Here is a 13,653-nt window from a genome sequence, read left to right as displayed (position 1 = left end):
GCTGAACTGAATCCAACACACTAATCCTCTTCTCAACTCTTCATTACTTCTGATTCCTCTCCCCAGAAACAACTACATTCAACACTTGATATTTATGTTTCTAATTTATTTGTTTAGAACTAATACTTCTTAGTCTTTCAGATTTAGAAGTTATCTACTGACTTAGACTACATAAATGATTTAATTCCCAGACCCTCTAACCCTCCTAAAAATCTTACCTTACTTATTCTCCATAAAGTCATGACTTTGGATACATCAGCAGCCACTTAACTTACTCTTGCTGACCATATTTACCTTCCAGAACAATTCCTTTCTTAACAGTGGTGTTAAAAATGGCTATTTTCAGAATTTGATTCTTTTTTCCATACCTAACCCAAACTCTCCATCAGAACTCTAGACCCTCTCAATGGGGTCAAATATTATCGGGTGATCTATTTTTGTTTGTTTGCTTACTCTTTTTCTTTCCCCCAGAAAATTTTGGCCCATCCTACAAAGCTACAGGGGTAGAGATGAACTAATGCCACAGAGACCTTGTGGCCCACAAAGTCTAGGACCTTTATTGTCAGGCCCTTTTCAGAAGAAGTCAGCACCCCTGACCATGATCAGGTCACTGAATTCCAGGAAAGTTCCTTATATTATTTGTTTGCAGGTTCCATTTCCTCACATTTTTGATCTTGTTCTCCTAAAATTCCTATTATTTAGATGGAGTGCCACCTAATCTGATCTTAATTTTTTTCCCCTCATATACTATCTCTTTTACTGCTATTTTCAGGACAATTGCCTCATTCTTATTTTTCAAGCCTCCTATTATTAAAATTAATGCTGTTTCAAAAAAATTTTCTAAGTACATTTCTTTATACTCATTCTTTTTAAAATATATATGTGTGTGGTGTTCAAGCTGTTTTAGAAAAGGCAGAGGAACCAGAGATCAAATTGCCAACATCCGCCGGATCATAGAAAAAGCAAGAGAGTTCCAGAAAAACATCTATTTCTGCTTTATTGACTATGCCAAAGCCTTTGACTGTGTGGATCACAATCAACTGTGGAAAATTCTTCAAGAGATGGGAATACCAGACCACCTGATCTGCCTCTTGAGAAATTTGTATGCAGGTCAGGAAGCAACAGTTAGAACTGGACATGGAATAACAGACTGGTTCCAAAAAGGAAAAGGAGTTCGTCAAGGCTGTATATTGTCACCCTGTTTATTTAACTTATATGCAGAGTACATCATGAGAAACGCTGGACTGGAAGAAACACAAGCTGGAATCAAGACTGCCGGGAGGAATATCAATAACCTCAGATATGCAGATGACACCACCCTTATGGCACAAAGTGAAGAGGAACTCAAAAGCCTCTTGATGAAAGTGAAAGAGGAGAGTGAAAAAGTTGGCTTAAAGCTCAACATTCAGAAAACGAAGATCATGGCATCCAGTCCCACCACTTCATGGGAAATAGATGGGGAAACAGTGGAAACAGTGTCAGACTTTATTTTTCTGGGCTCCAAAATCACTGCAGATGGTGACTGCAGCCATGAAATTAAAAGACGCTTACTCCTTGGAAGGAAAGTTATGACCAACCTAGATAGCATATTCAAAAGCAGAGACATTACTTTGCCAACAAAGGTTCGTCTAGTCAAGGCTATGGTTTTCCCTGTGGTCATGTACGGATGTGAGAGTTGGACTGTGAAGAAGGCTGAGCAAAGAAGAATTGATGCTTTTGAACTGTGGTGTTGGAGAAGACTCTTGAGAGTCCCTTGGACTGCAAGGAGATCCAACCAGTCCATTCTGAAGGAGATCAGCCCTGGGATTTCTTTGGAAGGAATGATGCTAAAGCTGAAACTCCAGTACTTTGGCCACCTCATGCGAAGAGTTGACTCATTGGAAAAGACTCTGATGCTGGGAGGGATTGGGGGCAGGAGGAGAAGGGGATGACAGAGGATGAGATGGCTGGATGGCATCACTGACTCGATGGACGTGAGTCTGGGTGAACTCCGGGAGTTGGTGATGGACAGGGAGGCCTGGCGTGCTGCGATTCATGGGGTCGCAAGGAGTCGGACACGACTGAGCGACTGATCTGATCTGATCTGATCTGATCTATATTACATATAGATACAAATATCTCTCTATATATTTGTATATAGATACACGCACATATTTTTTTCCTGTATCAGGTCTTGGTTTCAGCATATGGGATCTTTAAGCTCTGCCATGCAGGATCCAGTTCCCTGACCAGGGATCGAACCCACTTCCCATTCCTGCCATATTAGGAAAGCAATATCTCTGGAATATCAGGGAAGTCTAAAATAGCTACAAATGTTTGCTTTATGAATAAAATATATTCTTAGTTCTCTGAAGCTATTACAGTATATTTTTAGGTTTTCTTCTGTTCCCTGTTATTACATCTATTTCCTCCAATATCAATTTTTTTGTTTGTTTTGATCTGTCTTCATGTTGTAGAAGTTATCCTTAAAGACATGATGATCCCTGGCTGTCCACTCACATTTATAAGCAGTACTAAAGCTGATTCAGAAGGCCTTAAAAAAATGAGCTTCACTGGGAAGGACCCTGGATGTCAACATCTTTGATTTTTCTCTTGGCTGAGCAAGTTTCTGGAGGAGGACTCTTCTTCCTCACCTGAGTTCTACGGTCTGGCTGCCAATGACGGCAACTGAGCAAGGGAAAGAGACTAAGTTGGCGGCTTTCACTCATCCCCTCTCCGGTACGGCCTCTCGCCCACATCTTCTCTTCTCTGTCCTGCGTCAGTTTAGCTTTTGCTGGCCTACTAAGTTAGTGACCACCTATACTGGTTTCTTTGGTTACATAATAAAGAACCACACACTAGGTGGCTTAAAACAACAGAAATTCACTGCCTCAGTATGAGGTTAAAGTCTGAGATCAAGGTGTCAGCAGGGCTGGTTCCTTCTAAGGGCCTCAGGGGAAGAGTCTTGTCCATGCTTCCTCTTCCTTCTCAGAAGGCCGTTAATTCTTGGCATTCCTTGCCTTGCAGAAGGATCACTATAGTCTCTGCCTCCGTCTTTACATGGTGCTCTCTGTGTCTTCACATGATTATCTTGCTTCTGTAACTTTCTCATCTTCTTATAAGGACACCAGTCACATTTGACAAAGGGGGTCCATCTCACTCAAGTATGACCTCATCATAACTAACAACTCTATTTCCAAAAAGTTACATTTTGAGGTGGTGGATTTCCTGGGAGACACTATTCAATTTGTAACACCACTCATCAACAAAACTGCAGAAACCAGAAAGCAGATGGCCATTCCTAGTCTTCACATTGTACAACTGATGTCCCTAAAGTTGCAAATGAAGTTCCTCAATGTCCAATGGACTGTCCCAAACAAAAGCAGATTCTTCAGAAATCAGATTCAGATACCTACTTCACTTCCTCTTCAAGGCACAGCTCAGAGAACATCTCGTCAGGAATGCCTCCCGCCAGCTCTCAGAGCACAGACAGAAGAGCCCAGGCAGCATGAAAAGAGTGCGTATTATCTTATTTAATGGTCCCAACAACCTTATGAACTCCTATTTTCTGCCTGTTATGTCCCAACACCTACATATAAATGAATTCAGTACCACTAGCTTTTTGGCTTTTTATTAAAAACTTTATTCAGGATCCTACTCTCAAATAGCCAACGATGTTTACTGTAGAGGTTAAGACTCATATGTAAAATAAACAACAAACAATAAAATATAAAAAGCGTGTGGTTAAATTGTAGGAGTCCAGAAAAGAACATCATTAAAATACCCGGAGAAGAGTCTACAGAAAAATGATAAGACAAAAAAAACAAGAAGGGCAGGACAGAAGAGGTAAAATGCTACTCAGGGAAGCGCAGAGGGAAGAACAGAGTATGGTGTAGAAACAGTCATACAGAGGAAAGAGACACATGGAGGGGCTCTCCAGGCCAGAGAACTGAACTGGGTGTAAGGAGAGCTGGCCCCCAGGAATGCAGGCGGCGAGTGACAGGAGTGTCTGGACTCTTACTCAAGTTGGTAGATTTGACCAGTCAGACTATCTTTCCCCACTCCAGAATGCTAATGGAATTTAAAGTGTGCATAAACAAACCCATTACAAAGTAGGAAATTACAGAGTGGTCTTTCGTAGACCAAATTTATCATCAAATTTTCGGAAGACAGAAAGGGTAGGGAGGAGTTACATGTCTAGAATTCTTTCCCAGTTTCTACAGACTAGTTCATCCAACTACCTATTTTCAAAATTCATCTGATCTCTCCCAAAAAAATCTACTCAGTCTCGCCCGTTTCAGTTCATAGTAATCTCATCCTTCCCACTAGTTCACGTTAAAAGCCGTAACTCCTCTTCTCTCACACTCATGTACAGTCAGTCCACCAGAAAGTGTGAGGACCTTTCTCACTGCTCCCACTACCTGGGGAAGCCACCATTATCTCCCACCTAGTTAAGGTCTCAACAGAGCAGCCAGACTAAGAGGTGAAATCGCTCAGTCATGTCCAACTCTCTGCGACCCATGGACTGTAGCCCACCAGACTCCTCGGTCCACGGGATTTTCCAGGCAAGAATACTGGAGTGGGTTGCCATTTCCTTCTCCAAGGGATCTTCCTGACTCAGGGATAGAACACTGGTCCCCCGCATCACAGGCAGACTCTTTACCATCTGAGCCACCAGGGAATCCCATAATTAACAGAATTAGAGCAGCCAGACTAATTCTGTTAAAATTTTAAGCCAGATCATTCCCATCAAAATCATCCAATGGGTACTTCATTTCTCTCAGAATAAAAGATAAATTCTTTATAATTGCCTGCAAGGTCCTGCATGATACGACTCTCCTTTTTTGCATCTGTTCTCTCGGCTAAAGCCTCAAAATCTCCTTGTTCCTCCCTACACACGTGAGCACAGTCCTGCCTTAAGGCTTTGCAGAACCATTCTCTCTGTTGCAATGCACTTACCCAGACATCTACTCTGCTAACTCCTTCCGTTCATTTCTAGAAGATGCACTCCAACCAACCTCTTTAAAGTTATAACCACTTCCCCTGCCTTCCTGCAACATATATTCCCTTTATTCAGCTCTACTTCTCCCCACAGCACTGACCAACTTCTACTACACCATGCCACATTCCCTCTCTGATTAGGGTGAGGCTTTTTGTCCACCACTCCTCACCATCATGTACTATAAGCACTTAGAACAAAACACTTAGCCTTGAACACAACTGGACTGAAGAGTGGAGGCATCCAGAGTCCAGAACACACAAGGAGGATGGCTGAAGCAGACATGAGAAGAAGCTGGGGAAGACCTAACTTGAGATGAGCAGATACAAGAGGATGGAAATGTGAAACATAACCTTAATCAAGCTGATGAAGAAACACACACATTATCTGAAGAAAATTCACCAGTCATCCCTCTGCTCCCTAATCATTAAAAATAATTTTTATGTTTTACTTCTGCTGGTATGGCTATTAGAAAAATTTTAATTGAATATGTAGCTTCTATTTCTACTGGACAGTTCTGGTCTAGAACGTACAGTTAAAAATATCACCAAGAAGGGACTTCCCTCGTGGTCCAGTAATTAAGAATCTGCCTGCCAATGCAAGGGACAAAGGTTCAATCCCTGGTCAGGGAACTAAGATCTCATATGCCTAACAGCAACTAAGCCTGTGCAACACAAATTACAGAGCCCATGCACTCCTAAGCTGTGCACCACAGCTAAGACCTGATGTAGCCATAAATAAATAAATATCTTAAAAAATATCACTAAGAATACAGAACAAAGAAACAGAGGCAGGAAATGAGAAAACACCAGTATCATAAGGAAATAACTCAGGAGGCCCAGCATTTGATCAGTAGGAGCTCCCCAAAAAGAGAACAGAAGGAACAGAAGGAAATGGTTAAAGAAATTAAAACTTCTTAAAAATTTAGGAGTTGTGGCTAAGTCTTAAACATTAACAGTCCACCAAGTATTGAGCTTAATAAACAGGGGAGGACCCCAAAACCTAATCTTATCACATCTTGGTGAAAACTCAGACTACTGTGGTTACTAAGAAGGTTAAATGGATTCTAGGAAGGGGGAAAAAAGATCACATAACATAAAGACAAAAATTTAATAATAGTAACAGAAAGACTGCAAATGTATAAACCTTGAAAATAATAAAAAAGATGACGTGTCTGCCAAAGCTAGGTTGCAGAATGGAAGAAAGGGGGCAGCGGGATGTACAGAACTACTGCACTCTTCTTACAGAGTTAGGAGTTAAGACATACTGTCTAAGACTGTTGTTTAGTCACTCAGTTGTATGCGACCCCATGGACTATAACCCGCCAGGCTCCTCCGTCCATTAAATTCTCCAGGCAAGAATACTGGAGTCAGTTGACATTTCCTTCTCCGGGGATCGAACCTGTGTCTTCTGCACTGGCAGGCAGATTCTTTACTGCTGAGCTACCAGCAAAGCCTTAGAAGAACTGAAAATAGTAACTACTCATAATTGGCAGGGGAGGTAAATAAATCTTCATTTTTCATAGCAAAGATTCAATAGCTACTCTCTGTAATGTGACTAATCAAAAAATAGAAATATAAACAAATTATTATGGGAGAACTCATCAAAAGTACTTAAGGTAGAAATGGTTAAAAATGTTTAAATCTGGTGATTAATATGAGGAGAAGGCATAATTGTGCAGCAGATTACCCTCCCTAACTTGAGACCCTCCTGTACTGTTTGAGCAAAACAAGTTTAATAAAAAAAATTAATCTGGCAGTAATAAAGTAGGAATAACCGAAAGGGATCTAGGTTAAAGATAGAAAAACTAGAAAGTCTAATCTATAGTAGTATATAAGAGAATAAATACTGGAGAAAGCTACTACCAGTGAGACTATTAGAACAGTAAACCCAACAGGCTTTTAGAGAAAGAAAGAATGAACTGGACTTGAATAGATATCATGAATGAAGATAATTATAGACTTTCCAAGTAGCAATTCTGGGAGAAATATTAGAGAGAAGAAGGAATGTACATTACGAATGACATCATAAGGGTTTAAACTCAGGCATCAGTGGGATACCCAGGCGGATGAGCTCTACACAGGGATTTTCATTGAGCATCCATTGTTGGAATTAAAGGGGTCTGTGATCCTCTGGACCATGTAAGGACAGACGTGTGCACAATCACACACACCTATCTGAAGGGTGTGTCTGTGGCGGGGGACAAGATAGAAGGAGGCAGTAGTTTACCACTTCCTCCCAGTTCTCAAAAAGGACCCATGACTCTACTCCATTTCACTGGAAATATGGGTTTAGATCTCTACTGGATAATTAGGAGCTGTAGATTTTGAAGCCATCAGCATAAAACTACAAGACCCAACCAAACCATCAATTTTTCAAAGGTTATACTATGTGCAGAAAGAAAAAATAAAGATAGTTTAGTGTAAAAACTTCCATAAGAAAACAAAGAGGTACAAAAAGGAGAGAAAAGGAGAAGGGTTAGGAAAAAGAAGAGATTCTCAGGTATCAAAAGGAAGAAAGAGAAGTGGTACATGTGTTCTAAGAGAAGACTAGTCTAAGTAAATGATGGAAGCAGCATGTCCAGTAGATCTGTGGAGACACAGGCAGATTTCATAAGAATAAAAAAGAAGTGGGTGGAGAATAAAGAAAAGGAATGAAGATGAAATAAATATTGGAGAGAGAAGGAAATTGGTTGGTGTCATGTGGAAGGAGAAAGCAGTCTATGCGTGACTGTGGACAAAAAATATAAAATTCATATGAACTTTTCAGAAGTTTGGATTTTATGCTTCAAAATGACTGAGTTCAAGTCTTCAACTAAACAAGTAATGTAAACATCTTCACTTTTCAAACTCAAAAGCATCTACTTATATACAAAGAGAAAAACTTCGCTCAGATGAACACTTTGAAAAGAGAAAAAACATACATGAGGCATGGTGTTCTAGTAACAATTACTAAAAATTCACTTAAAATACTCACTTCCAACTAAAACTGTATGCTGCAAGTTCTTGACAGCCCTGTGCAAAGCGGATGTCCCTGAATCCGCTGGATGTCCCTGAATGAGTCAGCAGTACTAGCAGATGGTTTCTGTCTCTATTCTCTACTGTCCTGGCCTCCAGCAACTGTGTCTGGGATTGCTTGCTTGCCCACTTTGTAGCACCCAAAGATTATGTACTTACTATGTTCAGGGTTTTCTCCTGATTCTTCCTAGCCTTCTACAAATCTACTACTCTTAACATTGGGATGTTAGTTTCCTGGCCAGGGATCAAACATGTGCCCCTTGCAGTGCAAAGACAGAGTCTTAACCACTGGCCCACTAGGGAAGTCCTCTATGATAATTTTTACTAACTACTTTTCTTTTTGTGTGTGTGAGAGACAGATCATTACAATTTCTGTTAGAATTATCCTAGTATGTTTAAAACTTTCAACACAGAACTGAAATGATTATGTCCTTTCAATTTTCTTTATTTCTACAGAAACTCATTTTATTCATATCTGTCACAGCATCACTCTAAAGGGCAGACATAGTTTCACCAAATATGGAGGCTATTTCTGGAACTACCTGAAGATACAGACTGTCAAAAACAAAATTCATTTTGGGAGATCCTGGAGGGCATTCTTCAAGAACTAAGTAATTACACAGCAAAGTAACCAACACAGAACCACAGCAAGAGATCCCTTGACCATCCGTCAGGGAAACGTGGCACATGTATTAATAACATAAAGAATATAAAGAATGTTTCAGATGTGAGGTCCAAATCAAAGACAACAATAAAAAATACTGGCCTGCATGGAGCAAATCCCTTTCAACTGGAAAATTCCATCTACATGATGGCTATCAATTTCCAGAACAAAACAGGGGTAATCTACTAGTAATAAAAAGCAACATCAACATCTCCAAAAAGTTTTCCTTTCTTTAAGTAGGACACCTGGTTTGACTAGCTTAATTTTAGTTACTGATTGTACCTGAATTTTATAAAACTGTTTTGTTATAAAGTAGCTTATAATTTAGAGACTATTTTGCTAATTCAGAAAAAAAAATCCCTAGATGAAGCTGTATAATTTCAAATGTATTTCTACACTACACTGAAAATAATGAAGATAATATTATTGATTTCATTAAACCAGCAGTTTAATCAAAATCAGAATGACTATACACTTCATTACTAAGTCATATCTAATGTCCAATGCCTTATACAGTCAACACTACTTCAACCTTCCAAATTAGTCACTTGACAGCCATAACAATCATAGATTCATTTATAACAGCTATAAAAATAAGATGTCTTGAAGACTTCTTAACAGTACACAGTTCATGATGAGACACAATCTACTTTCAATATCAGATGTTCACAGACTGGTCTTCTGCAGTAGACAGGGGCAAATAATAACTTGGGAATTTACCTTCTTTGAATTTCCAATTCTTCTTGTGATGGGCCATTCTGAACTTGGGCAGGTAGTTGTGAATTTTGCCTAGGCAATGTTGGCCCTAAAAAGGGAGGGAAACATTATAAATGAACATTATCTTTATATTGTGCTGGATAGAGGAGGTAAAATCATGAGAATAACATAAAACCATCACATAATTACAAATGTATCTTCTTTTTGTTTAGCAAAATAAAATATAAGCTTCATATAACACACAGCAAATGAAAGACTGCAACAAAATACTGTCATTATTTCCAGAAGGCTTACTTGAAACAAATGGAAAACATCAACAATAAAGGAAAAATAAACATTTATATATGAAGAGCTTGAGTAAAACAAGTGTTCAATGAGCATCTGAATAGGCACCTAAGCTTGACATTTTCTAAGACAATGAGACATTCTCTTTGGGGTACTTATTCATGAGGTGGAGAGGGAGAACTTAAATGAAAAATCAGAATTCAAAAACTCACCTAAATAGAACACTGGAAATGAAAAACAGGAGAGAGAAAGCATGAGAACCTTATTACTAGACTGATGCACGCTAATGCATTTATCAAACTTGCCCACTTTAAGTTGCCATTCTTATTTAATGGCCTGGCATTTCCAGCACTGGTGAAAACAAACATTTGCTAAACTTTCACATATAATTAATCTACTTATCTGAACTTTTTAATGTAACAGAGATAACTGCAATAATTTTTCACTTGGGGTAAAACAAAACAAAAAACCTGCATTCAAACCAACACGATTCTGTCATGAGAAACTAATGACCATTCATTCCCATGTCATATAAAATGCAGACCCATTTTTAGCATCTCATAAAGAAGGCCACTAAACAATGGGACATTTTAATGTCACTGGATATAAAAATTGTGTCACAAAATGAGATAAATAAAATACTGGACCTAATACACAATGCTTATAGTTATAATAGAACAATCTTGAATTTAATCCAGTAAAGAAGAGAATAAAGAAATAGTAGTTATCTTTCACTCTTGGAGAGAAATATATGCATAATGATAATGCTATACATATTTGTGAATTCTAGTGTGCTAGCAAAGGCCCCTGGCAGAAATTTTGAAAGTGTTTTTATAGACCACTAGTATAAAAGACAGTTAATAAATAAATGCTTCTAAGTGCTAAAGCAAATTCTTGTAAATCTGAGTTAACAGCCCAAAGTATCTATTTTATACTAGTGGAGATTTCACAAAGAGAACGATAAGGTTCATTAGAATATAATACAGTACTTGTTATATCGCAAGTGTAAAAAAAAAAATTTGATCTGCACTTACCTACTAATTTTTCCCTCATCTCTTTACATGTTTTTAATCATTTAATTTGTCCTCTGAAGACAAATTAGATGACAACTGCAATGATACTTCACTAGATTTCCTAAAAGTCTCTGCTATTTTAAGAGCCACATAAAGGAAATATAAAAATATATTAATTCCATGTCATCAGTAACAGCAACAACAAAAAATCAAAAAGCTTCTAAAATTAAGAATGCATTTAAATGTTTGCATAAATGAAAATATATAGTGTCTAGTAAACAGACTGGAATTCTCTCCTTTCTGATATCAAGATAATGATATAAAAACAGACTGCCGTATTAAGCCATATACTAATGTTCAGTGTACATTACTTGTCTCTTCTGGCCGAAGGACGGGGACAAACAAGGTGGGAGGGTACTTTTGAAAACATAAACTAGTCGGAGGCAGTATTTCCAAAGTTATATTTATCAAAAAAATATTAAATGTGAGTATTTAGCATGGGCAACTCACAAGACCATCATGGTTTAACAATTTTCAAAAATAATGTTTGGATATTTAAGTTAAAACCTCATGCGGCTCAAATAATTAATCAGGTGAATGTCGGATTTGTTTGGCATCAATCTCAAATTTGATCCTAACACATCTATACCAGGCACTGTAATTATTATTGTAACAATAATATTAATAGATTAAATTTACCAATTAAAAGCTCTTGATGTTAAGTTTCAACACAAAGAGAAAGATGTCAATAACTCAATCCTACTGATTTCATTTAAAGGTTTTTTAAATTAACCAAAGTTTGATATAACTCACAAAAAAATCTGAATGTGAGAAAGCTCTCTTTTAGCAATTCATAAAAACTAATTTGGATTTTTTTTTTAAGTTTTGAGTTTTAAGTTTACTCAGCAAACTTGTTTTAAAAGGAGCTTTAAAAAATGTGGGTAATATGTTCTGGCTTATATTGCTAATTATAAAAATAGTTTACAACAAGGAAGATCCTTTTTAAATGGGAGGAATCCAAGAACTAAAAGACACTCTTTAAAATTCTTTTCTACATGGTTCTTGGTGATAATGGGTTATCTTCCCAAAAACTTTTTTTAAAAGGGGTGGGGGTGGGAACAGAAAAGGAGAAGCCTCCTCCCCCAGCATTTTCTCACATCCATATTTAATCTGGTTATTTTGTTTCCTCTTTATCAATACAGTCAACTCACAATTAACAAGCACATTGAAATGTATGTGCATTTAAAAATAATATAAATGTACTGTGAGATTAAGTAAGAGTTCTAGGTAAATTATGAACTTTAGGTACACGATTACATTCTTTCTTCTCGTCCAACACTCTACGGGCTACACAGTTGGTAAATTATACCAAAGGCACCACACAACATGAAGCAGCAGGTGAGAGTACAGGCTGTCAGCTGCCACTGTACTTTCTGTAACACAACTACTGGTCACTGCACACAGGTCATATGTCTACATGAGTATCTGTGTTCTCAGAGAATGCCAAAAAAAAAAAAAAAAGGTAGTTTTCTAACAAGTGGGTTAAATAACAACATTTTAGGAGCATCACAGGATAGTCAACAGTTCTTTTGGAGGGAAAAGGGAGAAGAGACAAGTGAACCTGCTCTGTCCCTACTCTAGTATCATAAAGAACAGTAGCTATATGAGAGTTAAGTTTTTTTCTGTTTTATTACCAGAGCCAGAGACAATAGTTGGTCTTAATGTGTCCTGGCTAGGATTCATGTAGCAAAGTATGTAAATCACTGATTCTAATAAAGAAAATGTGTCCATGTCGCTGATACAGTAATTTACAAATGATGGAAATCAGAACAGAACATCTCTCTAAACCAGGAATGAATGGCATTTCAGTCTTGACTTTAGTACTGAGTTTTGGCTAAAGCACATTTCACTTATTGTCACATTTTAATTTTCCCATATCTTGTTTCACACTTAGCCACAGACTACTTAAAAACACAGGACTAAAAGACAAATAAGTGTTATTATACACAATACAATCAAGTTTAAACTTAGCAATGTGGTAATTATATTGTTTGCACACAGTTCAATCAATCAAAGGTAATAATGGGGGAAATTTGCTTTTATTTTACAGCTTAAAAAATTCACCTTTATGAAGGCCAAATCTCTTTCTTCTCTGCAACTGGGTAAACTCTATTATTCTGCAACTAGGTAAACTCTATCTATTATTCTGCATGTGAAACCCCACATGTTAAGTAGCAAAGTATAGAACATCAAGTAAGTTTTCAAAAAGAGCTACAGAGTCCTAATAACACAAACAGGAACAATCACACTTGCAGCTAGTCCAAAAGATGGCCTGGAAGAACCCCCAGGAGGAGGCAGAAAAATCAAAATTAAAAGTTACTAATTAAACATTTAATCTGCAAGGATTAACTGAGGAATCTGAGATGGAGTGAAGTGTTTATACAGGGCCGCATGACAGGCCCACTCCTATAACTGTCACCTGGAACAATCATAAAATAAAACCTCAGGTGATTAAGGAATGCAGCAGAATTTTCATTTTGGGGGGCAATTTATAACACATATTTCCTTGCCTAAACCAGCAAGTATATCAACCTTAAAACAATTCTCTTTATAGGTAAAGAAACAATATTAGTAGTACTGAAGGAGCATATCAAAAACTCTGAGTCACGTGGATAAAATAAAGATACACAGCTGAACTGTTCATATAACATTTTAGTAGTGTTTATCATTCTCTCTCTCATAAAATAATCTGGCCAGTTAAGGTATATAGTGGTAAAAAAGGCATATCTGAGTCAAAGGCGGGGGCTGCTGCGCCTGTAAGATTTAAAAGTCACTTTTTGAACTGGGGTTTTCAAAACCAAAGTTTTAGAATCAAATGAAACTAAAAGGAATTCAGATGTATGTCTGTGTGTGTGTGTAAATGTTTACATATGCAGATATATCCTAGAGTAAGGAGAAGGATATGCATATACTTGATTA

General features: G+C 37.7%; 1 protein-coding gene across 7 annotated transcripts in view; it reads right to left on the bottom strand.

The window, feature by feature from the left end:
* The window catches only part of ENAH (ENAH actin regulator), a 157,638-nt gene that overhangs the window by 32,321 nt on the left and 111,664 nt on the right, over nt 1–13,653 (bottom strand). For all 7 annotated transcript variants that reach the window (XM_070385419.1, XM_070385413.1, XM_070385414.1 and 4 more), the window contains one exon: nt 9,380–9,464. In XM_070385419.1, the coding sequence (XP_070241520.1) occupies nt 9,380–9,464 (85 nt within the window). The remainder of the gene's footprint in view (nt 1–9,379; nt 9,465–13,653) is intronic.

Source organism: Bos mutus, chromosome 16 (assembly GCF_027580195.1).
Source record: "Bos mutus isolate GX-2022 chromosome 16, NWIPB_WYAK_1.1, whole genome shotgun sequence".
Lineage (NCBI taxonomy): Eukaryota > Metazoa > Chordata > Mammalia > Artiodactyla > Bovidae > Bos > Bos mutus.
This window is presented reverse-complemented; position numbering and strand designations above follow the sequence as displayed.